The sequence below is a fragment of the Lepidochelys olivacea genome (genome assembly GCF_965140295.1).
Source record: "Lepidochelys olivacea isolate rLepOli2 genome assembly, chromosome: 9".
Taxonomy (NCBI): Eukaryota; Metazoa; Chordata; order Testudines; family Cheloniidae; genus Lepidochelys; species Lepidochelys olivacea.
Window position 1 is genome coordinate 57316102 of NC_140419.1, and position 27848 is coordinate 57343949.

The 27848-nt window shown below is 40.6% G+C and overlaps 2 protein-coding genes and 1 long non-coding RNA gene across 16 annotated transcripts in view; 2 read left to right on the forward strand and 1 right to left on the reverse strand.

Annotated features, from left to right (window-relative positions):
* The window catches only part of ZNF185 (zinc finger protein 185 with LIM domain), a 125113-nt gene extending 123097 nt beyond the window's left edge, over positions 1–2016 (forward strand). For all 10 annotated transcript variants that reach the window (XM_084640245.1, XM_084640250.1, XM_084640249.1 and 7 more), the window contains one exon: positions 378–2016. The gene's annotated coding sequence lies outside the window, so the exon portion shown is untranslated. The remainder of the gene's footprint in view (positions 1–377) is intronic.
* LOC311526818 overlaps positions 1–10440 on the reverse strand; it is a 37897-nt gene extending 27457 nt beyond the window's left edge. The window contains exon 1 of the long non-coding RNA XR_014713165.1: positions 10304–10440. This is a non-coding gene — a long non-coding RNA (uncharacterized lncRNA). The remainder of the gene's footprint in view (positions 1–10303) is intronic.
* The window catches only part of LOC311526814 (SLAIN motif-containing protein-like), an 81702-nt gene continuing 63694 nt past the window's right edge, over positions 9841–27848 (forward strand). For all 5 annotated transcript variants that reach the window (XM_084640256.1, XM_084640255.1, XM_084640257.1 and 2 more), the window contains exons 1-3: positions 9841–9959; positions 11840–11880; positions 12965–13690. In XM_084640256.1, the coding sequence (XP_084496382.1) occupies positions 12987–13690 (704 nt within the window). In that variant the 5' untranslated portion in view covers positions 9841–9959; positions 11840–11880; positions 12965–12986. The remainder of the gene's footprint in view (positions 9960–11839; positions 11881–12964; positions 13691–27848) is intronic.

Below are 27848 nucleotides of genomic sequence, written 5' to 3' on the forward strand. Positions count from 1 at the left end.
AAGATTTTGCAGGTCAAAAGCAGTATGAAAAGTCTAAATCTAAGATACTGTACTATATTTTTTGCCAACCCAAAAGGAACTAGATTTATTTTTTAATTTTCTTTTATTTGGTAGCTAGCTTGAAATAAAAGGCATAAACATAAGATAAAATGAGTGGCCTCAGCCATTGCAATGAGATCAGAAATGGTTCTCTCTCTCTGGTGATATATACACATGCTTCACAGTACACGACTGCTTTATTTTCACTTTTGATTAGATAAGACTAGCTAAGCTTTTGCATCCCACTCCTATGCTTATATCTGCTCCAGTGGCCTCTGTAATGCCATTTTCAGTGTAGCACCCAGTTCTTGCACTCAGCTTCTCCGTTTTGCTTTTAGATCTTGAAGAACTGAAGGAGCCAGCCAGTTGAAAGACTTCAGCAGTGTACATGGGAATGTATCCAGCAGTGCCTGACTGGCTAAGATACCAAATCTCCTGCTCCCCCTTTCCTGGAGTTATTTCCCTCTCACCATCTCATCACAATGAATGAGTTTAACATCCATTAGTTTATTAGTCAAGGATCTACAACCTATCCTGAAGGACGATCCCTCGCTCTCACAGACCTTGGGAGACAGGCCAGTCCACACTTACAGACAGCCTCCCAACTTGAAGCAAATACTCACCAGCAACTACACACCACACAACAAAAACACTAACCCAGGAACCTATCCCTGCAACAAACCTCGTTGCCAACTCTGTCCACATATCTATTCAAAGGACACCATCATAGGACCTAACCACATCATCCATACCATTGGGGCTCATTCACCTGCACATCTACCAATGAGATATATGCCATCATGTGCCAGCAATGCCCCTCTGCCACGTACATTGGCCAAACAGGACAGTCTCTACGCAAAAGAATAAATGGACACATATCAGACGTCAAGAATTATAACAGTCAAAAACCAGTCGGTGAACACTTGAACCTCCCTGGACACTCAATAACAGAATTAAAAGTGAAGGAGTACTTGTGGCACCTTAGAGACTAACCAATTTATTTGAGCATAAGCTTTCGTGAGCTACAGCTCACTTCATCGGATGCATATGTATGCTGTAGCTCACGAAAGCTTATGCTCAAATAAATTGGTTAGTCTTTTCTTTTTGCGAATACAGACTAACATGGCTGTTATTCTGAAACCAGATTTAAAAGTGGCAATTCTTCAACAAAAAAACTTCAAAAACAGACTCCAACGAGAAACTGCAGAACAGGAATTAATTTGCAAACTGGACACCATCAAATTAGGCCTGAATAAAGACTGGGCGTGGACGGGTCATTACACAAACTAAAAACTAATTTCCCCATGCTAATTTTCCCCCCTACTGTTACTCACACCTTCTTGTCAACTGTTTGAAATGGGCCACCCTGATTACCACTACAAATGTGATTTTTCCTTCTGCTGATAATAGCCCATTTTAATTGAATTGTTTCATTAGAATTGGTAAGGCAACCCCCATCTTTTCATGTACTATGTATATATATCTTCCTACTGTATTTTCCACTCTATGCATCTGATGGAGTGGGTTTTAGCCCATGAAAGCTTATGCCTGAATAAATTTGTTAGTCTCTAAGGTGCCACAAGTATTCCTCATTGTTTTAGTTTATTTTGTTAACTGCACACAAGACAAGTGCCGACATTAAGGAGAAAAGGCAGTGTCCTCTGCAAAAGAAAAGTGGTCTGATTTTTGAAAGGTGCTGAGCACCTCCAACTACCATTAACTTCAGTGGGATTTGTGGGTGGAAATCAGGCAGAAGCTTCTCTCTGAGGCTGATATTTTAGGATTCTCTTTTATCTTTCCTTTTCTTTGATTTTTACAATCGGAGCGCATCTGATTACATCAGTCAGGCTGCCTATACAGGCACTAAAGGTGTGAAAGGCCAGCCTTAGGGCCTTGAAATCTTATCCAGTGCAGGCTGAATCTAGCTCTAGGAGAAGCTTCATCCCCATATTCTGACAATAAATGACATTTGCTTTCCCCTTGCCTGCAATGGATTTTCTGAAGAACTTGCAGACTGAATTTGCCTTAAATGTGTGTGAGCTTCAATTTCCCTTCCTACTCTCCAGTGGATTCCTTCAGCAGCACACATATCTGTTGCATGTTTTGGAGAGCTTGCACATTTTTTCACCTGGAATTCTAGTTTAACTTTGTATGCGGTGTGACGATGCTGCCCGTGGGAGCCAGCTGTAATCAGCCACCCTAATTGAGGGTGAACTGCAAATAAAACTGGCCAGACAAACCCCAAAAGCTGGTGGATATTTCAATACTTAGATTTACCAAGACAGCACAAAACAGCTTCTGTATTACCTCACTGGTTACTCAGAAGTCCAAACAACGCAGTTCCCTTAAAGTGCCCTGCCTCAGGTCTCCATCCAGACACACATGGCAGTTATGATGATGATTACTGAAAATCTTATCTCATCATATAAAAGGAAAGGTTCTTCCAATCTCAAAGGATCAGCCACACAGCCAGGTCCAATTATAACTTAGATCTTACCCAAAATACACACTTATAGCCAATTCTTATTAACTAAGCTAAAATGTATTAAAAAAGAAAAGAGAGAGAGTTGGTTAAAAGATCAATATACAGACAGACTTGAATTCAATTCTTGAGGTTCAGATACATAGTAGAGATGAGCTTATAGTTGCCAAAAGTCCTTTTGGAAATAGTCCATAGGTTATAGTCCAATGTCCATATTCAGGGTGACTCCAGTGAGTGACTGGGGAAATCAGTTCTTATGGCTTAGGGTTTCCGCTTCTTGAAACCCAAAGCAAATCTGAGATGAAGAAGGATCATGTCCCAGGGGCTTTATACATTTCCAGCAGCTTTTTGGCCTGAGAAAACATTAGGCTTAACTTTCCTTCTCCCAACATCATGGCAATTAGCACAGGGTAATTTATCCATTAAACAGTTCAGATACAGGTTACCACAACTTTCAAAGAGACATATAGACAATAATACTATTTCCTTCAAGTGTCTTCCTAAATAGTAATACTCCTTTTTTGATCTTTGAATCAAAGCTATAGCAATAGACAAGACTTGTTTGCTTACGTCACAAGACCTGAGCAAACATCTACTCTTCTATCTCTAACAATGCAGGTTTACATTTCAAAACTCTATTCATTTACATATCTTCCTAACCAGTCTTTAAAGTTCAGCCATGGGTCGGGTCAGGTCAGTCTGTGAGTTAATTAACTCTTTCCGGCCCTATGTCACCTTTCAATGAGATATTATATTACACTCATAACATCACATGGGTGACTCTGATTGCCTTACACAACATGCCCAGTGACTATTCAACTCTACTGTCCCTCATTACAAGGAATATCTCTCATCTGAGATCTAAATTGACTTCCCTATAAATGCCTGTTGTTACCCCACTTCTGTAATTACTGTAAATTATGTACAGAACAAATGCTGAAGCACAAAACTGAGGTTGTAACAAGTGTTGTACATAACTAAAAATATCGCTTGAGTAATTTTTAGCTCCCACATTCAGACTTTGTTGAGAGTTATGCAGATGAGATTGTTGGTCACCAAACCCTGAATACTTAGCCATCTTGCCTTAAAATATAGCTCCAAGTATTCATCACTCATGTTGGACACCTCAGAATTGAGGCACTCAGTCTCTGCTCACTTTTGAAAATCTTAGTGTGAAGTACCTTGGGAATCACTGGAAGAACAGCTGGGACAAGATAAATGTGTTTGGGGCACTATTTTTGTTGCAAGACTGGCTCTCCCACAGTCCAAGGGGATTATTTAAAATCCCACAGCACATGACACTCTATTATAGGTGCACCTTCTGCAGAAGATACACGCAGCTAATTGTTAACTAATTCCATAGTTTCCTGTTTGGTGTTTGATATGATCTTGCAAAGCATTGTGGAATAGGCTTCAGTTCACTGTAGTTTTTTTGCTTCATTGTTGTTGGTTGTTGTGTTTCTCTATAGCACTTGTTTAACCTCTATGTACAGTTCTAATAAACACTGAGGTGTTACCTGTAATTTACTTACCTGTGTCACAATGTAAACACATTCTTATCGCCAACTGGAGTCAGTTGGTTTAATAGACTGTGTAATATTTTTCCTGATGGCCTAAGACTATTAGCATAGAATTATAGCGTATCAGGGTTGGAAGGGACCTCAGGAGGTCATCTAGTCCAACCTCCTGCTCAAAGCAGGGCCAATCCCCAATTTTTGCCCCAGATCCCTAAATGGCCCCCCTCAAAGACTGAGCTCACAACCCTGGGTTTAGTAGGCCAATGCTCAAACTACTGAGCTATCTCTCCCCTCCCCCCCTTATTATTATTGGCATCAATAAAGCCATCACATACTTTCTGAAGGATCAGGCTTTGGGAAAAAAGTGGAGTGGTGAGAATTAGAGGCAAAGTATTCAAAGGAGAAGGTAGGATTTAAATGCCATAAAGCCTTGCATACAGCTCAAGGCTGGATGAGCTACTGCCCTCCAAACCAGCCACCACTGGGCATGACAGAGGAATCTAAATTAGAAGCTCCTGCTCCAGTCATTCCAAGAGTGTGAGGGATTCTCCATTTGAAAAATTCTCCAGCATTTAGAAATGAGCACAAGTGAGCCTGTCTCGTGTGATGTTCTCAATGGGGCTCCCTCAGACACTACTCATTTGCTCTCTGGAGAGTTCCCTGGGACCAGGGGTAGTCAATTATTTTTTGCCAAGGTCCAAATTTCTTGGTCAAGGTATAGTCAAGGTCCAGACTCCAGAGAAAGTAGTAATAAAAAAGAATAACAATAATGATGATAATAAGTAAATAAAAAGATTTTGGGGTCTGTACAAAAGTGTTTGGTGGTCTGGATTTGGCCCACGGACTACCCCTGCCTGGGACAATTATAGAATCATAGATATGTAGGGCAGGAAGGGACTTTGAATAGCCATCCAGTCTAGCCCCCTATACTGAGGCAGGACCAAGCTTCTGTGGTCCTGGGAGCTTTCCATGAGTATGTGGATGCTTATGTGTAGAGCTGCTCAGAATTTTCCAAATTTTTTTCCCCAAAGATATTTTAAATCAAAAATTCAAATTACCTTGGACCTTAGTCTATCCCATGCTTAGCAGCACATTGGGCTACCCACATTTGCCATCCTTGCCTGTCAACTGCCCTTCTCTCCAAATCTTCCCCAATTTTTTGATAATAATAAAATGTCATCAATTTTAACCAAAAAATGTTCAGTTTTCCAGCCAGTATAAAAAGTAAAAAAAGAAGCATTTTTTTAAACTGTTTTTTCAGTTAACTCTACTCATGTGGTCCCAGGAGTGTTCCCTCAGATGTGACTTCTGCATTTTCGGGGACATCCTAGTTAGCAGGATGGTGCTCTTCATCAGTGTGTGCTCTTCCTGAGAGTGGTGTCTGAATACATGTTCCATGTGCTGTATTGACATACTGAGAGTTGCTCTAAATTCTCACCAAATAGCCTGTTGCCAAAAAACACAGAGACACTATGTACCAAAAGTGGAGTTGCACCTCAATGACTTGGGAGTCCATTTAGCAAAGTACATACAGTACCTGTTTCAGGGACAAATTACAAAGAAGCATTTCACATAGGGAGTGGATAGGGAACACAGCTGACAGATTGGGAGACTTTCTGGTTAGAGCAGGAGAAACTGGAGTTAGTAGACCTGGATTCTATTCCTGATTGAGTTGGGGGTCATGTCTTCAGATCTGCATGCAAAAGAGACCCTCTGCATGTGTATTTCTCCTCTCCAATGCAGGAGCTAAGTCAAACAACTTTCTCTAGACTCCAAAGAGCCCCTATTGCTTGTCTAGGGATCTGTGCAGGAAAGGGGTGCAGACTGGGACGACTGGAGTAGGGGATAGATATAAATCGTCCTCCTGCCTCCACAGAGTTTTAGGAAAGATAATCATAGGGGAGCAAAGCCAAGTCCCTGATGGAACAATTTGAGGGAAATCTCATGGAGATTTATTCCCCCTGAGCCCTCGACCATGGGCTTTTTCTTTCCTGTGTGAAACGGAGATTATGACAATGTCCATTTCTGCACAGCTCTGGGAGCTCCTTAGATGAAAGGTGCTGTATCAGGGCAATGCATTAGCTCAGATATCATGCCAGGTTTCCCACTCATACTTATTTATATTTATTTGTATTGCTGCTTCAATGCATTCAGTGCAATGTTATCAAGAAGCATAATAGACAAAGGGGTGTGTGTGTAAGATAATATCTTTTATTGGACCAACTACTGATGGTCAGAGAGACATGCTTTTGAGCTTACACAGAGGTCTTCCTCAGGTCTGGGAAGCTAACTCAAAGTTATAAACACACCTGCTGCTATTATCGTCATGGCAAATCCCAGGGCTTTGCAAAATCCCAACACAGCCACATTTTTATAACCATATGCACATTAGAAGACACCAATTTTATTCTATATACAGTTTTTATTCCAAATACCCTTGTTCTTGTATGGATTTTCCCCAAAAGTCTACCAAAGACAACAGACCAAAACAGCATTTACAATCTCTTGTTTTAATCAGTGTGTCAGAATGTGTTCAGTTCTGTCTACAGAATATTGCATGGGTGTAGTGTCAGAGTCCCATCCTAGGGTGGTGCTGCTTGCATAATTTTTTTCAATGTTTTTTGATGTAGGAAGAAAATGGGATAGGATGTCAGAGTTGTTACAAAAAGGTGAGTTCCTGGTGCCCACAGCTACTTGATTAGTGAATTGTGTGAGTGTGATGGAGTAGGGAGTGGGGAGGATTGACCTGGGGATGTTGCGTGGGAGTTTTGCTGGTACTGTCTGCATTGGTGATGGGATATCAGGGTGTGACTTCACTTTAGGGATGATACCTTCGCATGTAACCTGAGCCCAGGAAGGGGTTGCGGCCAGGTGACACCTCCTGCCCGGGGGGAAACTGGACAAAGGGTGGAGGAGGAGCTGGGGTGTGTGGCTGGAGGAGACTGCTGGAGTGGATTTCAGTTTGGAGCTGGCTGGGGAAATGGAGGGAGACCTGGGGCCGGGGTCCAAGCTCCCTGCCCCCCAATATGCACCTGACTGAGGGGTCCTGTTTTCTGTTCCTGCAAGCTCTGTTTTGGACTGTGTTCCTGTCATCTAATAAACCTTCTGTTTTACTGGCTGGCTGAGAGTCACGGTGAATTGCAGGAAGTGGGGGGTACAGGGCCTTGTCTCCCCCACACTTCCTGACAGTGAGCATATTGAATTCTAAGAGCAGAAATAACCCCCTAAGTGTCTTTAGTCTACAGCAGCTGAATTTCCTTAAAGTGGCACATTATCCTTGTCTACACACACAAATTGTACCACTTTAATTATACCAGTATAGTTAAAGTGGTATTACCTCCCACTATGGAAACAATTATATTTGTATAAAGGTGCCTTATAGTGATATAGCTATTCCCAAAGAGAAGGGAAATAAGCTATATTTGTATAAGGAACATATATACCAGTATAACTGTGTTCACACTAGAAGTTACACTGATTAAACTATTTCAGTGGAAAAATCACCCACAAAGGAAAATAGATATACTGATACAAAAACTGTGCAGACAAAGCCTTAGATAAAGTCATATTTTCTTCTTATTAGAAACCATGCTAAGCATAATATATTGGACATCTTATGTTTTTATAGATTTAGCTGATGTGTAAAAATTTTGGTTACATATAAAAGGTTTTATTCACACTAGGCCCTTTAATACTACTCTGACAGTGTAAAAGGCCTTGAAGCAGATGGAAATGCCCCCCTGAAGATCATCTCATTCTGAGGGTTTTACTAGTATAATAGTATATACTGACTAGTATAGAGCTGGATAAGGGCTCTACATCACTGTTGTTAACTCTTGCGATTTTGTTGTGAGTCTTGTGGTACTTTTCTTAAGGCCTCAGCTCCTGGAATCAAGTAATTGTGTAAGAATCTGTTTCATTTTTAAAAAGTAAGTTTCTAAGCGTCAGGGTTGCACTTGAAAAAGTGACCTGAGTGCACCCTAAGGATTCAGAAGGAAGACAAATAAAAAGAATCCCAACTTTATTATTTTTAAAAAATCTCTTGATTTTAAAGCCAATCTCATGATTTTTCAACATCTGGCTCATAGTTATTGAACCTGTTAGGCTGGTGATATTACTACACTGGCCCTCCTCCCTGCCCCGGTGTAGGGGTATGACTGGAATGCACTGCACTCTGGCTTTTCTTTGGGTTCAAGGATCCATAGGGCCCTGAGGCTGCTCCAATTTACACAAAAGGTACTCATTGGCTCATCTGTTGTCCATGCCTCCCACCTACAGTATCCTCAAATTTCCCACATAAAATTGCAATAAATCTATTGACACCTTAGGACTCGGGTTGCCAGGTGTCCAGTTTTTGACCAGAATGCCAGAAAAGGGACCCTCACAGGCCCGGTCAGCACCACTGACCAAGCTGCTAAAAGTCAGTCGGCGGTGCAGAGGGGCTAAGGCAGGCTCCCTGCTTGCCCTGGCTCCTTGTGGCTCCTGGAAGTGGCCAGCATGTCCGGCTCCTAGGTGCAAGAGCGGCCATGGGGGCTCCATGTGCTGTCCCTGCCCTGAGCGCTGGCTCTGCAGTTCCCATTGGCCGAGAACCATTGGCTGAGGGGCAGGGCCTGTGGGCGCCTCCACCTAGGGGCCGCACGGACATGCTGGCTAATTCTGGGACCCACCTAAGGAAAACGCTGCCTGGAGCCCACACCCCAAACTCCTGTCCCAGCCCCCTCCCACACCCTAACTCCCTCCCAGCCCTCACCCCCTCACACATTCCAAACCCCTCAGCCCCACTCCCCAGCCTAGAGCCCCCTCCTGAACCCCAACCCCCTGTCCCAGCCCTAAGCCCCCTCCCACACCTGAACTCCCTCCCAGAGTCTGCACCCCCTACCGCACCCCAACCCCCTGCCCCAGCCCGGAGCTCCCTCCTGTACCCAAACCCCTCATCTCCAGCCCCATCCCAGAGCCCACACCCCCACACTCCAAACCTCGCAGCCCACCCCCCAGCCTGGATCCCCCTCCTGCATCCCACACCCTTCATCCCCGGCCCCACCCTAGAGTCCACACCCCCAGCAGGAGCCCTCACCCCCCCCCGCAGCCTAACCACCTGCTCCAGTCCAGAACCCCCTCCCACACTCTGAACCCCTCCTTCCTAGCCCCACCCCAGAGCCTGCACCCCCAGCCAGAGACCACACCCCCTCCTGGACCCCCCTGTCCTAGACTGAAGCTCCCTCCCACACTCTGAACCCCTCAGCATGGACACCCCTCCTGTATCCCACACCCCTCATCCCTGGCCCCACCCTAGAGCCCCTACCCCCAACTGGAGCTCTCATCCCCTTCCGCACCCCAACCTCTTGCCCCAGCCCTGTGAAAGCGAGCGAGGTTGGGGGAGAGCGAGCGAGGGAGGGGAGATGGAGTGAGCAGGGGAAGGGCTTTAGAGAAGGGCCGGGGTAGTGGTGGAGCAATGGTGTTTGGATTTCTGCAGTCATCAGAAAGTTGGTAACACCAGGGCACATACACATAGGAACATTCATGCCCACTACACAAGAGCAGGTGTAAAAACAAGCACAGTTCACGCAGCAATTTGCATAATATCTGAATGCTGATTTCAATAATTTGCATACAGCTTCGCAGGGCGCCGGCTTGCCCGGGGCGCCATCCTTGTAACGTAGCATCAAGCAACCATTTCGCTTTCATGCAGCCCTTGATGCACAGGGGGAACTCAGTGCAGAGCCCGCCCCTGCCGCAGCAGCCTGGTCGCGCTCCGCTCTACTACCACTGCGCCAACGTGGTTAGCGGCTGCGTGGGGGCGCACGACGAAGAGGGGGTGGGGCGGGGTTCGAATGCGCGCGCCGCAGCCTACCCCCTCCAACCGTAGCGGGGAAAGGCGGCAGCGGTGCGAGCCTGGGAGTCTCGGCCCGGCAGCGCAGCAGGTACGGTGTGTGGGGCGGGCGCTCTCCCCCGTCCCCTCACACAGGCAGCGCGGCGGCCCCCGCCCTCCAGGGGCTCCGGCCTCCGCTTCAGCAGCTACCATCCCCACGGGCTCCGCCCCTCCTTCCCCCCATGCAGCGCCCTCTGTGGACCCCCAGTTTTCGGGGGCTCCAGCGGCCCCCCACAGAGCTCCCCACTTCCTAGGCTCCATTCCGCCCCTTGCTGGGCCCTTGGGGTTTCCCTGCCCCGTTGAAGCGGTCTCTGCTTTTCACGCTGTCCCCTCTTGAAGCTGCTTCTCCCATCTCCCCCCCTCCCCCGCTTTAGGCCTCCCCGACCTATTTCTTGCCTTGGACACGGGCTGGTGTCATTGTGTGGCCCTCGAAGCGAGCCAGGGCTCCTTCCAGGCGCTGTCCATCCCTCCCTGCCCGTCAGGGTGCGCGCGCGCGCAGTCGGGCGTGGTGGTCGCTGTAAAATGCAAGCACACCGGGCTGCTTTTTTAGGTTAAAACTTTGCCCAAAGGAAGGGGGTTTTGCATTTGTCTGCAAAAGGAAGGGCTCTTTATGAAATGACCTTGTTGATGCTGGGGGTGGGGAAACCTAGGCAGTTCATTTCTGCTGTATCCCTTGTTACTTATCACAGGGGGAGTCCATCTCCCTGCTGTTGCTGTTAAAATCCAGATGTTGCTTTTCAGAATATCTAAATAATTATTTTATGGATAATGATTTTTAGTAATGAACTTTAGAGTTTTAAAAACAGTGTTTTTATCACTACTGCTGCTTATTTGGTAGTTGCCTGTGATGTCTAGATTTGATTAGTTTGTGGAAGGGCTAATGTTTGTTTAAACTGTTTTCCTCTTTTTCCAATGAAACAAAATCTAGCTTTATTTCCTTTAGTCTTTGATGGAGTTGATTATGCAGGTGACAAAGCTCTTTATTTTTCCCCTTTGGTTCATTGTGCTCTGCTGTGAGAGTGGAAGCTTTAAATTCCCTTCTGATGCTAATTCCTTCAGTGCCTTGTTGAAGTATCCCTATTAGGTGCCTCTTAAATAAGTTGTTTTTTACTCAGTGATTAAATGGATTGACAGAAGAGGTGAATGTTTATGTAAAGAAACTTTTGATCTAAGCTTGTCACTAGGTATTGGATTGCTTTGTAGCTCAAACAAGTTTGAGTTCCCCTAGCCAAAACAACCTCAGTACCATTTTTCATCATGCATGACTTTTAAGTAGTAATATTTAAAGTGAATTCATTTCACTTGTAGCATCTTTATGTTCAAAGCTTTAGAAACAATACCTCAGTCTAAACTTTAAATGTTCATCTTGTGTACAGATAATCAAGGGGGGAAAGGCAACATCAACTTAAAAACAAGCAACACCCTCCCCCGCACTCTTTTTCCTGTAGAAATTAAGTACTGTTGTTACACATAACATAAGGTACCCGAGAGATTAGAAGGAAAACAATTTTCTGTTTTTTTCCAGTTTGTTTACCTTAGGCATTTAACTGCACTTGGTGTAGTCTTTTTCACTGTTTCCTCTGTATAGTTAGGCAGTTTCCCTTGTTTTTTGTGGGTCTTTCAGGAGCTTCAGAGGAATGGTGAGAGAGAACTTGACTGTAAAACCACACAAACTGGCATGGATTCTCAGTACAGATGTAGCACCTGAAACGGTGTCAGTGTGTGTTTTAGTTGACTAGAATTCAAGTTGGCTGTGTCCTTGTGACTTCTTTTGTTCCATTTTTTTTCACAATAAAATGGATGTAGCCAGAATTGTGGTGTGTGTGTGTGTGTTTGCTGTATCATGGGACAGTAACTTGAAATTACAAAGGAGGCTTTTAAATGAAGGGTCAGTTTTGGAACTAATTCGGCTGTTCTTTTTATGTTTCAAAGTTTACGCAGGGAAAAATCAGAAGACTTTCTGGATGACCTCAGTAAGTAAATATGCAGTTCAAATATCTTTTTGTATAATTTTCTTTGTATAGTTATAATTATGATGATTGGTTAAGAAGTATAAAATGGTGGCAATGAAAGTGCAGGATGCATGTTCACTTTTTCAAGTCTGCATGTGTGTGCAATTTAGGGCTGACTGACAGTTCCGTACACACCCTTTTCTTAGTCAACACAACCACCATAATTGCTTGAAGATAAACAATAGCACTTAACTCAAGAACAGCACATATATTTATCTTCCTAAAACATATTGGAGTCTGTAATATGAGGTCTGATATTTTATTCCTTGATCAGAGAGCTTGCCTCTAAAATTTTTCCACTGGAACAAGAAAAGCATGCTATTAAAAACATTACTTATGATTACTTTCATGTGTTCCACAGTAACTGTGGTGCTGTTATTACTGATTTAATATAGTTAGTGCATCACCTTTTACCAGGGTCAATAGAAATATTTTCTGAAGAGTTTTTCTAGTGTTAACTCTTGCACAAAGTGTTTTACCATTTTCTTAATGTTTTCCATTGTCTGAAATCAGTAACTTGCTCTACTTCCTGACTTCCTTCAGCCACTGGTTTCTTTTCAATGTATTTGTAGTAAACAAATGGAAACTAAACTATTGTAAATGACTGCATGCAAGGAAATTGGTTTAATCTAATTTCTAACAATAGTTGCGCAAACTAAGTACTTTGAAAGGATACATTTAATATATACTCTGTAATATGTCTGGGGCCAAACTGCTTGCAACACACAAGTTCACTTTAATATATCTAACAAAGAGGTATATGTTGCTTCTGAATCTCTTAATGATATCCAGTTATTTCAGTGAATTTATAAACTTATGTTGTGGTTGGAAAATGTTTGAAGCCAATGTTGGATTAATGTACTTAAACTGATTTTGGTGGATCTAGTCTATAACATATAGCCTTCAAATGTAAAAATTATCCTAGCCCAAGGTCATTAGTTTGAGCTTATAAAATGTAAGGTTTTTTGTTTAAAACCATGCTTTATTTTAAAATGATATTGTACATCTTTATGCACTTAAACATCTATATTTTGATGTCTTACAGTGAGGCTTTGTGTGTCTCGAAAATGGTAGTTCCTGGGAGTGTTCCTGTCATACAGCAGGACCATGCCCTTGAACCTGACTTGGGGCGGGGCTCAACAGAGAATTCTGCAATGGGACCTGAGACAGAACCAGGTACTGATCAGGTGCACCCAGAGTTGGAGGAGGTGCGAAAGCTTCAGGAACTAGTGAGAAGACTTGAGATCCAGAATCAGCAGCTGAGAACTAGGAGCCACAGAAATGTGGTAGGGACAAATACACAAACAAACATGGGTGTGAATAATCATAACTTGGGGCTCAATGGAATGGAAATTAACAATAGCATCAACATTATAACAGAGAAGCAAGAATTACAGATAATGGCAGATGTACATGACAAACTCTGTACAATAAGAACAGAGGTGAAAGAGTGTGACTGCTTAAAGAAAGATGTGGATACACAAATGCATTATAGCTGCCCTAGTATTACTGAGAGAGTGTCTCCCAACTCAAAATATATGAATGATGCAGAAATGCAGAATGATGTTAATGTCAGCTGTTCTTCAAGTCTGGATAGGAGTAGCAGCATAGAACTTGTGGGAGACTTAATCACCATAGGTATTCATCCATCCATGAGTGAACAGAATCCAAATGAAGAGAGTGGAGATTTAGGAAGCTTCTTGAATGACACTGCTTTGGATGAAGTGGAAGTGCTAGAACTTGGGAACTGCAGTGATGAAGAGGACAGCTGGTATGTATGTCAAAGCTCTGAGTATTACAAAGGTACTGTAATGTAGACGACAGTTGGAATTCCCATGTTAAACATTCTCCATCTGATTCCCTTTTAACATGGAACAGTGTATACTATTTTGATTTCTGGAGCAGGTATCAAGTTGTTAATGTTAGCTATTTGTTTATAAGAGTCCTGTGCCAGAATGAAATGAGCATAAACAGACTATTTCTATCCTTGACCATTTAGACTAACTATAATTGGAGAATTGGTCTGAAATCAACAAGATGAAATTCAGTAAAGACAAGTGTAAAGTACTTCATTTAGGAAGGAAATAATCAAAGCACAACTACAAAATGGGGAATAACTGGCTAGGCAGTAATAATTCTGACAAGGATCTGGGGGTTATAATGGATCACAAATTAAATACGAATCAACAATATGATGTAGTTGCAAAAAAAAAAAAAAAAAAAAAGCTAATATCACGTGGGGTGTACTAACAGGAGTGTTGTTTGTAAGATGGGAGGTAATTGGAAGGACCTAGGGGTGACAGTGGACGAGAAGCTGGATATGAGTCAGCAGTGTGCCCTTGTTGCCAAGAAGGCCAATGGCATTTTGGGATGTATAAGTAGGGGCATAGCGAGCAGATCGAGGGATGTGATCGTTCCCCTCTATTCAACATTGGTGAGGCCTCATCTGGAGTACTGTGTCCAGTTTTGGGCCCCACACTTCAAGAAGGATGTGGATAAATTGGAGAGAGTCCAGCGAAGGGCAACAAAAATGATTAGGGGTCTAGAACACATGAGTTATGAGGAGAGGCTGAGGGAGCTGGGATTGTTTAGCCTGCAGAAGAGAAGAATGAGGGGGGATTTGATAGCTGCTTTCAACTACCTGAAAGGGGGTTCCAAAGAGGATGGCTCTAGACTGTTCTCAATGGTAGCAGATGACAGAACGAGGAGTAATGGTCTCAAGTTGCAGTGGGGGAGGTTTAGATTGGATATTAGGAAAAACTTTTTCACTAAGAGGGTGGTGAAACACTGGAATGCGTTACCTAGGGAGGTGGTAGAATCTCCTTCCTTAGAGGTTTTTAAGGTCAGGCTTGACAAAGCCCTGGCTGGGATGATTTAACTGGGAATTGGTCCTGCTTCGAGCAGGGGGTTGGACTAGATGACCTTCAGGGGTCCCTTCCAACCCTGATATTCTATTCTGTTCTATTCTATTCTATAATTGTCCCGTTCTACTTTTTGGTTTTTTTGTGTGTGCTTGCAATTTCACTTTTGCTTGCTAAACAAGATAACATTCAGAACTAATTCCAACTCCTCAATAGTAGCCTTGATTTAGAAGTAAGGCACATTGTGAGTATCTTAAGACTTCATTCATTGCTTTCACAGAATGTTAGATATGTTTAATGTGGCTTTCTTACTGTTGTGTATCTGCAAATAGACCAGACATCAACACTGTAGTGCAGATACCTGTTCCAGAATATGTGCTCAGGGCAAAACAAATCTTAGAAATTAATGAGTTCTAAACCTGAGTTTATACTTGTAAGGATAATTTAAGAAATATATAAACATTTTTGTTTGCATATTACCAAGTATGAAAATAAATACATTAGTGACATCAGTTACAGTTTGAATCTGAGATTTGATTATAAATATACAGGGAAACAATTACCTTTCAAATGACATGGCATGACCGTCTCTTCTTGCTAGTTTGAGGAGTGGAAAAGACTCCATCTAGTTAAAAATACTTCTAATCTAATTTCTTCTTGCATTTCTCAGGTTCTTGTATGCTAGTGCAATGTTGCAATGTCTTGGTTGCAAATGTTGCAGCAGAATGTCTGTTTATCTCCCTGCTGAAAATATTGTTGGTATTCTTAGCTTCTGTGAAACTTTTATTTTATGAAGCCTTAATATTTGGTCAGATTTGATTGTCACTTTAAAATCCAACTGTTCATACCTTCAGAATGCCTAAAAATGTGTGATCAGATTTCTTAAAAATGAGAAACATTTATTGGAATGTGAAACTATTAAAGTTGTTTTTTTTGTGGCACTTGTGGCAAGTGCTGAGTAAGGTACATGTTTAGCAAATGGCACTTGGCAGGCAAAAACAAATCAATGCAAGAAACATTAACTTTGGTTGACTTCTTCATCAGGACAATACGGATCAGGCTTCACGTGCTTATATATATATATATATATAACAAAAATGAAAAGGTGCTACAGTGAATTGTGTACATACGCTCCAATATTAATGTTTCTACATGAGCCTTGTGAAGTCCAGTTACGTTGTTAGTTGTAATGAAGGAATTTATAACTTTCAATCAGATATCAGTGTAAGATCAAAATCTAACCTACACAAACAAAAAACAGTTAAAGAAGACAAATGTAAGAGTAATATTCACAATTCCATATGAAAATTTTCTACCCAATCTAATTAAAAGCAACATCTAAAATTACTGTAACTGGAAGCAAATATGTTTATTTTTTCTCAGTGCAGTAGATGATGATTTGTGTTAACTGTTGGGCCCTAAATCTACCCTCACCAAAACCTGTGAATATCCCGTTGAACCTTTTTAAAAAACAAACAAACAAACACATCTCTGACACCTCTGTGGGCTTTCAAAGGGTTCTTGTGTACTGAATGTCTCACTTGTAGGGGAGTTACATATTTGGTTTTTATTTTATTTAATTTTCCCCAGGAATTTATCGTTGCTTATTACTACAAGAACAAAAACAGGTAAAATAGGTGCAAAAAACCTTAATTTTCTGGGTTAATATCAGGGTTTATTTTGGTGGACGGAAGGACAGGAAAAAATGTATTCCTTAGATTAAAGTTTTGGTGAACGGAATTCAGTGTGGTTTGCTGCAGAACTAAAACATAACTCAAACAATTTCATTTGAATAAACAGTTTATTGTTTAGATTTAGAACTATTAGCCTATGAATATTTACATTTAATAACTGGGCCACACCATATGCAGCTCATACACTCAATTTCACCCTTTTTTCCTGCTTTTGTTTTTTTTAAACTTTCCAATACTTCCTTGTGTTCTGAAACATATTCTGATAAAGATTTTCATTTTCTTCCCATTTTAGCGTGTCAAATCTTTAAACCGTTATCTAACAGCTTAAAATGGGTGTGAGATTCATTAGTATGTTCAGATGTGCACGTACTTTAGAGCTTGCATGCATGCCTGTTTGTTTACTGTGTGCATCTTCTAGACTAACACATAGCCTTACTTCAACAGGCAGCTTTACATATACAGGCAGGCTAATGTATTATCCTAAAACGTATCTCATACAATGTATTGTATTTTCCTAATAAAACAAGTTATTTGTTTATATATATTTGAATGATACAAAAGTAGGGTGAAAATTGGGGGGCGGGGTGGGAAGAATAATGCTTTTTGTAAAACCCAGGATTTTTTCGGTAAAAATCAGTTTAAACTAGGGCTGTTGATTAATCACAGTTAACTCACTTGATTAACTCAAAAAAAAATTTATCGTGATTAATCGCAGTTTTAATCACACTGTTAAACAATAGAATACTGATTGAAATTTATTAAAAATTTTGGATTTTTTTAAAGATTTTCATGTATATTGTGTTGTAATTGAAATCAAAGTGTATATTTTTTATTACAAATATTTGCACTGTAAAAATGATAAAGTATTTTTCAGTTCACCTCATACAAGTATTGTAGTGCAATTTCTTTGTCGTGAAAGTGCAATACGCAAATGTAGATTTTTGTTTTGGTTTTGAGTGCAGTTACGGAACAACAGTGTGAACTTCAGAGCCTACAAGTCCACTCAGTCCATCTTCTTGTTCAGCCAATCGCTAAAACAAACAAATTTGTTTACATTTACAGGAGATAATGCTGTCCTTTTCTTATGTACAGTGTCACCAGAAAGTGAGAACAGGCATTGGCACTTTTGTAGCTGGCATTGCAAAGTATTTACGTGCCAGATATGCTAAACATTTGTATGCCTCTTCATGCTTTGGCACCATTCTAGAGGACATGCTTCCATGCTGATGACTCTTGTTAAAAAAATAATGCATTAATTAAATTTGTGACTGAACTCCTGGGGGGAGAATTGTATGTCCCCTGCTCTGTGTTATCCACATTCTGCCATATATTTCATGTTATAGCAGTCTTGGAAGATGACCCAGCACATCTTGTTCATTATAAGAACATTTTCACTGCATATTTGACAGAATGCAAAGAAGACCAATATGAGATTTCTAAAGATAGCTACAGCACTCAACCCAAGGTTTAAGAATCTGAAGTGCCTTCCAAAATCTGAGAGGGACGAGGTGTGGAGCAGGCTTTCTTAAAAGAGCAAAACTATGATACAGAAACTATCGAACCCGAACCACCAAAAAAGAAAATCAACCTTCTGCTGTTGTCATCTGACTCAGATGATGAAAGTGAACATGCGTCGGTCTGCACTGCTTTGGATCGTTATCAAGCAGAATCTGCCATCAGCATGGACGCATGTCTTTTGGAATGGTGGTGGAAGCATGAAGGGACATATGAATCTTTAGTGCATCTGGCACATAAATATCTTGCAACACCGGCTAGAACAGTGCCATGTAAATGTATGTTCTCGCTTTCAGGTGACATTGTAAATAAGAAGTGAGCAGCATTATCTCCTGCAAATGTAAACAAACTTGTTCATCTTAGCAATTGGCTGAATAAGAAGTAGGACTGAATGGACTTGTAGGCTCTAAAGTTTAACATTGTTTTATTTTTGAGTGCAGTTATTTTTTTTGTACATAATTCTACATTTGTAAGTTCAACTTTCATGATAAAGAGATTGCACTACAGTACTTGTATTAGGTGAATTGAAAAATAGTATTTTGTTTTTCTACAGTGCTTCTATCAAAAATAAATATTAAGTGAGCACTGTACATGTTGTATTCCATGTTGTAATTGAAATCAGTATATTTGAAAATGTAGAAAACATCCAAAAATATTTAAATAAATGGTATTCTATTGTTTAACAGTGCGATTAATCATGATTAATTTTTTTGATTGTTTGACAGCCATAGTTTAAACTGAAAACAAAGGGGTTTACTCACTTGTAAAAATGCCGCCAACGTGGGGGAAGTGCAATGGGTATGTAAATGACCATGTTCTATTTAGTACATGCTTGGCCTTCATCACTCTAGAACCTACCTCACAAACGTTAATGATTGTTTTCCTCCCATGCTCCTGTGAGGTAGAGAAGTATTATTACATGTAGGCAAACTGAGACAGAGAATTAAATGACTTTTTTTTCCAAGGTTGCATATTTGAAATAAAACTGGGACTCTGAACCCAAGTTTCCAGAATCCTAGTCCAGCATTTTCAGCACAAGACTACCTGGTTCATCTGAATGTGTGTTTATGGACCTAAACAACAGGCAGGTCTAACTTTTTGTTCCTGTAAACAGTGACATGGTGTCTTTAAAAGCAAATAAAGTGTGCTTCTTTCAAGTAGAATAGAAGAAGAAGTGCCACTAAAAATACTGCTTCTAAAACCCCTTAGCAGATCTGACTTTGCTTGTAAAACCAGGTGGATTTTTAAAAAAAGAGTATTTTTACTTTTTGTTCTTTGAACTATGTAGTGGTGGTTTTTTTTTTTTTTTTTACGCACGAGCCTGTTTAAAATAAAATCTGAATTTAACACAAAGCATGTCAAGGCCTAAACTACTTATTATATCCCTTTAAAAACAAACAAACATGCTGAAACCATGAACCTCTATCAGAAACTATGAATTAAAGGCTGCTTTTCTATATAAAGAAATCTAAGACTGATATGTCTGTGCAACTTCTTACAATGCCAGTGAATTCTTTGTTTGAAATTTAAATGTTTCCCTACAGTTGTTTTGGGATGCAAGTCTTGCAGCATTGTACTAGTACCGTGGTTCTGTATGGACTTTTTAAACCTATTTATGTGGTTTTGAAAATTCTACTAGGTGCCTGACTCTTTAGGCCCCTAAATTCCTTTGTAAATCTGGACCTTAAAGTCAGTAATGTAGAGATTAACAGACAAATTTTAAGCATTTCCTATACAGGCTAGTGATTATACCCCAGTTAATTTTTGCCCTGTGTTTTGGGTCTGATTTTGAACTCTTCCTTACTACTTATGCCAGTGTAACTCCATTGATTTTTGTGGCATTATTCCAAACTTACACTATTTTTGTTTTATAGTTTATTCACATAAACGGATCAGAATAGGTTCCTTGTTTAATCACTTAGAATGGTGTAAAGTGAGTATAAAATGCTAGCAGTTAGAATGCTAGCATTTTTCATCCACACAGCATAATGGTTGTAAGGTGTAGGGAAATAATGAATTAGGCCCTTTGTTTGCTGTTGGCTAGTAGATCTGAGGCACAGGAGGTTGGATATCTTGTGGTGTTCTCTCCCCTGAAGAAGTGTGTGTACATGGATTTCCTTGTATTGTAGTAGGGAAAGAAGCACATTCTAATGTGCCTGGATTGCCAATGTGAAACTTTGGGATTCCAGTTAGTTATTTTCATGCTATTAAAGAACAGAAGGCTTATGCTAAATATTCCTTTTCATATACTAATGTCAGTTATTAATATTAATATCTTATGCTGTCTTTTTAACAAGATCAATAGGTAGTCTTAAAAGCTAAATTTGAATAGCAATATAACTTTGTGTGGTTGCTCATAGGCACACAGTCCATTTAATCAGGATGTCATTGAAGTACTGCAAAGACTGTGTTTTGCAAATAAAATTTTAGGAAGCAAATGTCACAGTTTCAGGTAAATGTATTTGAGAGGGGAAAAATAAAGATTGACTCTCTTTTTCAGTATTAACCACTGTTCTATAGTGCCATAGGATAAGTCGGCATGTAAGAGCTTGCCTTCATATTCTGTCTGACAACACCAGCTGATTCAACCTATGATTTTCATAGAGTTCATAGGGTTAGAAACATTTGTCACCAAATATAAAATGGATTTGACAGTTTTTAATGAAAACTGGCATTGCTACACTTTCTGCTAGTGGTGACCATCTATGTGAAAAGGAATGTTTCCGACACCAAATTTATGGGAGCCTGGCATCCGACTAAACCAGCTTCCATTTTGTCTTAAGCCACTGTTCAAACCAAATGGGAGGATTACTATACTTGTGAATAAAGGTAGTTAATCCAGAAAGCTACTTAAAGCTAGTTATCTACAGCTGATCTCATCTGGCATTTCATCTGCGTAAATAGGGTGGTATTTCAGTTTAAGTGTGCCAGTGTTACTCGGGTACATCTTTTGCCTCCTAAAAAGATGGAAGTAAAGTAAGAAAAAGGAAAAGTCTGAGTAAGAGGGACAAGGAGAAGATGACATTTTCACACTAAAAATTAGAGATCACCACTGTTTAGAGGGAACTAATCAGACTTGTCTCTTTGTATTTCACTAGCCTGTGTTCTGTAGGTCAACTTAAAAATGTGGGATATGGGAAGAGCTAAATTTTAGTTAAATTTTAATAAAACTGGCCAAGATTTTCAAAACAAGAAACATAATTTTTGTGCTTTGATTTTTTTTTTCTAATTTACCCAATTAGAAATGCCTGAATGGGGCGTGATTTTCAGAAAGTGCTGAGAAACCCAGCTTTGCAAATTGGCACCCTTTATGGCATCTCAAGTAGGGCATCCAGAATCTGAGGCACAAAATTACTAGGCACTTTCGAAAACGTTGGCTAGTGTGGGTGGGTGTGAGGATTTTGTTTGTATGAAAATAACAAAAAATGGTTAATGTTAAAATTCTGAACACAGCGTGCCCTTACTGCTTGGATATTATAGCATGTTTTAGCATTAGAGGAATTCAGCACAAGACTTTGTCAGTACCCGCAAGCTGGAAATAGACTCAAAGTGTTAAAGCAAGGTGGCAACTGGCTATAATCTTCAAGGGGGTCTCCCATGTGGTTGGAGTCACGAATGCCATCAACAGGAGGCTTAGATTTGTCAACTGAATTTTTAAAAATAGCTTCTTTAGGAAATGTAGCAATGCAGTGCTGATTTTTTTTTTTTTTTGGTGTGTGTGTGTGTGTGTGTGTGTGTGTGTGTAATAACTCCACAAGTAATTTCAGAAATAGTACTGACAAGGTTTTATCATTTATATAGTTTCAGTCATTCAGGTTTTTGTCTGCCAAACAATTCTGTTAGAATAACAAGCAATTTTGTGGGATGACTTGTCTTGGAGTTCCACTATTTGGGTGACTGAAAGCATGAGACTAATCACAATGTGCCAATAACAGTATGCCCAAATGTATTGTTGTATATTAAAACGCACTTTCCTGTGTGGGTGATAAGCATGTTTCTTTCTATGCAAACTTCCATAGATTATCATAACAATCAAATGTATAGATTAAAAAGAAAGCTAATGAAATAACTTTGAATTTAAGGTATTGTATAAGTAACTGGATTTAAGTAGGTATCAGTATGTCTCAAGCAGTACATTTAATTATACTGACCTAGAAATCTACGATTTTTATCTACTTCAGCTCTTGTTTTATATTAGCTATAGGCTTTTCTTTTCCTGTTCTGTGTTTAAAAATATATAAGTTAAAATCTTGTTATGCAGTAGCATTGGTGGTGAGTCTCATGAGTATAACAACTCTTGGGTTTTTATAATTTTAGGAATACTGATTAGCACAATCCTTTTGATCTCTTGTTCAGTTTGTCTAATGCTGAGGTGAGTCACACTTTAACAATAGGGAATTCTAAAATAGATTTTATAGAACATACACACAACTGCATTAAAAACATTAGGGTTGCAGGACAAGCACCCGCAAGTTGGGAAATGCCAGCATTAAAGTTGCTTGTGCAATCATTAATTTGGACCTCTAGTGCATATGCATTATGATACAGTCCTTAATTACATGATCACATACTGTTTTTTTTTTTTCCCCACAGGATTCCTGCCTCATTCAGTGCACAGGATGGACCTGTTCTGGGAATGAATCAGGGTTGTATAGAAAAGAAAGGTGTTGTCAGTAGGACTCCTGTCTCATTTCTTGCAGAAATTGGACGGTGTTTAGTGAGTAAGGCAGGGGATTGCAGGAAGTGAAAGGATGGTCTCATCTTTGGTTAACTTCTGCCCTGGAGAATTGGATTCTATCCCTGCCTCAGTTACACAGCTAGTCACTGAAACCAAACTTGTCAGAGATGGTCTCTAATTATGTGGCTCTCATTTTCTGAGTGCCCATCTTGAGACCCTGGGGTCTGATTTGACTAATCAGTACTGAGCACTCAACTGTAGCTTATGTCAGTGGGAACTGTCTGTGAATATATAAAGTGCAATATAATGCTAAGTACTCTGAAAAATCATGTCCTGTCTCAAATTGGGAACCCAGAATTAATGGATTTCTGAGCCTCTGGTCCTAATCTATAAAATGAGCCTAATATCCCCTCATCTCACAGGATTTTTGTGAAGATAAATTAATGTTTGAGAAGTACTCAAATACATAGCACCATAGAAATGTCCGTGGGGAAATTACTAATTCTGCCTTCAGGGCAGGGTTTGAACAGTGTACAGTAATTAAGACCTGAACTATGAGGATTTAAAAAAAAATATTGATTAGGTGCTTATTAAGTGAACACTGTCCATCCTGTCCACTGAATGAGGCAGGGGTCTTGTGGAAAAAATAATGCATGATCATGTTATTAAAGATGAATCCTAATGTATGTGCACAAGGGGGCCAAATCAAGGTTGCATGAGCCACTTTAATATGACATTCTTAACTTTTGAGTGTTTGACTCTGCAACCTCAGTGTTCTTTTAGCATTACATTTACATCTGCATGGTTCATCAGGAGGATTGGAACCTTTAGATCTTTGGTCTTTGAGCTAATGGAGTAATTGATAGCAATAGTAGGTGATCATCCTCTCTGGAGACCAGCACTAGAAGGAGAGGAGACATATTTTGCTAGTGGGTTTCACAGATAGTTGTTGACAGCAGAGGAGTGGTGGTACTCAAGCTCCATTCCAAGCTCTAGAAGGGATTGTGCTTCTAGTGGGGGACAGACCTGCCCTGTCCTCTCCAAACTATCCTAATCCTGTCTCTTCCCCACCCCTGGCTCCTTGTCCCTGTCTCATTCTTCTTGCCATCCTAATCTCTAACCCTGAGGCTTCTAATCTTAGTCTATCTATTCTTGCCCACCCAGTTTCACTTCCCTCATGGCTCTTCATTCAATCTGCCTTCTCCTCCAACCCATGGACTCACAGTCTCCTTGCCCAGGCTTCTCATCCAATCTTGGGTTAGAGGAGAGGGAAATCCGCGCCTTGTCCAGTCTCTTTACTGAACCAGCCTCATTTTGCCGTCCATATCCCTGATCCTTGTCATTTCTTTCCTCCCCTCTGACGTTCCCCCTCTGGTGTTATCTGGACTGGTGATCTGCTAGATCACTCCAATCCTTGACTCTGGGAGCCAGCCTTACCCTGCACTGCTGTGAGAACCCCCACTCCTGGGCTGTTCACGCACAGCCTCTGGCATGTAAGCTGCTTGGATTGTGTAACCGAATGACACTAGCCAATATCTCCTGTCCCAGACACAACTCTAGGAACCTGTGTCTTGCAGTGTCCAGTTATGCCTGATGGATGCTGCAAACTTATATGAGTTTGTCGATTTAACAAAGAAATTTATATGTACCACGCTTGTTATTCCAAAGGGAATCCCTGACACGCTTCAAACCAAATGCACTGTTTCAGGTAGAATGAATAAACAGATGTATTAACTATAAAGATAAATTTTAAATGATTATAAGTCAGAGAATAACAAATCAGATTTAGTCAAATGAAGTAAAAGCAAAACGCATTTCTAAGCTGATCTTAACACTTTCAATACCCTTACAAACTTAGATGCTTCTCACCACAGGGTGGCTGTTTGTCCTTCAGCCAGTCTCTTCTCTTTGATCAACGGTTCAGTCGCTTAGTATTGTAGATGTAGATGGAAGAGCATGGCAAATGTCTCTGCCTTTTATCATGTTCTTTCTTCCCTCTTGGCTTTGCCCCCCCCACCAAAGTCAGGTGAGCTTTACCTCATCGTAGTCCCTGACTGACCAAGGGAAGCGGGGTGGCTCACTCGAGAGTCCAACAGCACCTTTTGTTGCTGCCTAGGCCAGCGTCCTTTGTTCCTGTGAGGCTGGGCTGGGTTTGTCCCATACATGTCCTGATGAGGTGTGAACTGCCTCTTTGCTCTTGGAGAGTTTTTGCCTGGGCTTATTTTAAGCCATGAAGACACATTTTCAGCCTCATAACTATATACATGACATTATAACCTATAACATTACTGTAAGAACAATTACTATAACATCACTATAACAAAAATGCTCAGTGCATCATGAGCCTTCCGAAGACACCTGACATGACAAACTTTGCTTTGGATACCACACAATCATTTTACAAAGATGAACATGGGGGTGCTCAGTGTTCCCCCAAGGTACAGAGTGTCGCACCCTCCTTAGCTCATTCTTCCTCCATTCCCCCCTCCCCCCACCAAGGCCCTAATTTTAGTCTCCCTCTCTTCCCCGAGCCTTACCCAAACAGTGGTAGCCTGCCCTGTTCCAACTCCCAGTATCAGTTTCCCTCTCACCCACCCTCGTCCCCAATTCCAAATCTCATCAGATGATTTGTCCCAGTCTATTCCTTTCTCTTCCCCTTTGGACTGGCTTTTCATTTGTGCATTTGAATCAGATTTCACCTTTCTTCATGCTGCCTGGATGCCAGCAGGGAGGTTATTGAGAGGACAGAAGATATTGGGTTCCTGAACTGAGTTCAAGTGCCTGGTCCTGGTCTAGAGTAGCTATTACAGGGAAAGTCCTGAGCCCCTGTAGCCCAGGGATGGTGCATACTCAGTCACTCTCTGGGGATGGTCTGTATGCAGTGCAGTCACATGTGGGAGTGGTGAGGGGATGGAGCATGCAGTGAAGATGGAATCTTTGGAAATATTAGCTGCTGAAAATCAGTCTCTACTGAGTATATGCAAATTGCAGTTTCCTCCCTCTTCACCACCTTCCAAAAAAGGATTATAATGTGCATGGCTTTTCATGAGGGTAGCCAAAGATACATCTTTAACACAAAGGCTAACACCTGCCAAATTTCAAGTCCCTTTTCCAAAGCAGAAAGGCAATAGGGCATATCAGAAAACAGCTCTCAAAAATTGTTAACATGGGGGGGAAATCAATTTTTCACTAATCTTGTTCTTGGAAATGGCTGAACCATTTTGGCTAACATTTTTCGGAAAAATTCAGCTTGAGACTGACATCCAGATGGAAAATTTCAACTCAAAGGCTGAAGTTGGGCAAAGTTATAAGCAAGTAAAAATAGGGTCTTATAATAAGTGTGGAGCAGCCGTAACAGGCAGTGCCACCAGCCTTGCCTATAATAAATAACCAAAACAGGCCAAATTATAAAGTAAAAGTTCCCTTATTTAAGTTTGTACATTATTACATGTACAGAAATAGATATTCTTCAGTTTGGTCTTTTGCATGTTTAGTGATTAGCGGGAGTTCAGAGATCAGATTTTTGGTAAGTAGCTTCTGCTTTGGACTTACCTTTCTTAAAACCTCTTGAACCAGAGGAGTTTTGTCTTTAGAAAACTTATTTTGTCAGACATTTTTGAATAATGAGACATACGACTTGTTCAGTAGAGTTTAAATATTTTTTTAACAACCTCTAAGGATGTGAGGTGCTTAAGCACATGTGTAAATATTTGCAAGGTCAGGGCAAATATGAGCATTGATTGAAACAAGGGGACAGAGTTAAAATTGTTTTTGTAATCTTAAATGCTAAAAAGTCATGACGTTTGTAGTTTTTTTTTTTAAATGAAAATATCAGAAATAGAATATTAAAGTTACATTCTTGACGTCAGCTCCTTTCTGAAGATATTTTTTCTCTTAACTTAATAAGAGTCCAATCTTACGGACGTGTCCATGTAGTAACCCATTGAAGTCCTGAGGTAGCTGACCCTTCCATCTTCTAAACCAGTTACATTGTCAAAAATAACATCGCATTGATCCGAGACCCCTTTTATATACCCTGCTCATAGATGAGTTATGTGAAATGTAACGGCCTTCACTTTGAATAGTTTTGAAGTCTGTAGCTTGACTTTTTTTTTTTTCATTTTCTTGGGTCTCTTTATCTCTTGTAAACCGCTCCTCAGTATGGTATATCTATTTGCACCACAAGTAATTAGTCTGTGAGAAAGCTGATGTCCTGCCATGCATGTTACCAAAATTGCAAGTAACTTTCTAAATAAATTTAGACAGTATCAGTCATTGGCTTTTACTTGTTGAAGGATTGCTGGACTGCTCCCTTACGTTGCCCTTCAAAAACTGTCAGTTTATGTACTTACTATTTATAAAAGCAATTTACAAACAAAGGAATTAACTAGATGTGTAGAACATATATCATCTTCTGTATCTCTTCCCACAACCTCTCAATCCAACCCTTTTTGGGTCATTTCTTGCTGTTTTATATCTAGTTTTAGAAAGAATGGATTGATTTAAATCACTGATTTTGTAAATCAACAAGCAGGAAAACTTGATTTAAAACTAAACTTGAGATCCAGGGGCAGATTTTCTGCTGTGTTCACTTCTGCTGAGGGGATGGGTGTGAGAGTTGGTGAGTGAGCTGGCTACAGGTGGGATGCGGACTGGGCGATGGAAAGAGGTGGATGGGAAGTAGTGAAAAAGAAGGAAACAAAACATTGGAGACTCCGTGGGAAAAAGCTGCACCTTAGTCTGTTATAAGACAAAGTAGAGTGAAGCCAGGGAGGGGAAAGATGCTTTTTTAAAAAAAAAAAAAAAAAGCTATGAGAGACGGAATGAATTACTTTATAATTGGAGGGATTTGCCCCGTCACTGCAGCCCATACAAGTTTCTGTGGTACCCTGAATGTATGGCACAGAATCTCACTCGATGTATGTACAATAGTAAACACAACGGTCTTACATTGCATGATACTTGATGGTACAGTGTTTTAGGGATTAGCTGGAAGACTATTCCGTATGGGTCAAACGTTACCATAGTTAGGACTTGAAATCTTTCCTTTGGCTAAGGAGAGGTGGACACTGGGTTTTGGAAATAGAAAAACGTGGAATCTACATGCTGAATTTTACATGCTTCATTGAACTATGTAGGTGTCCCGTAAACACTCTGGAAGGGCACATTTTACATATCAAA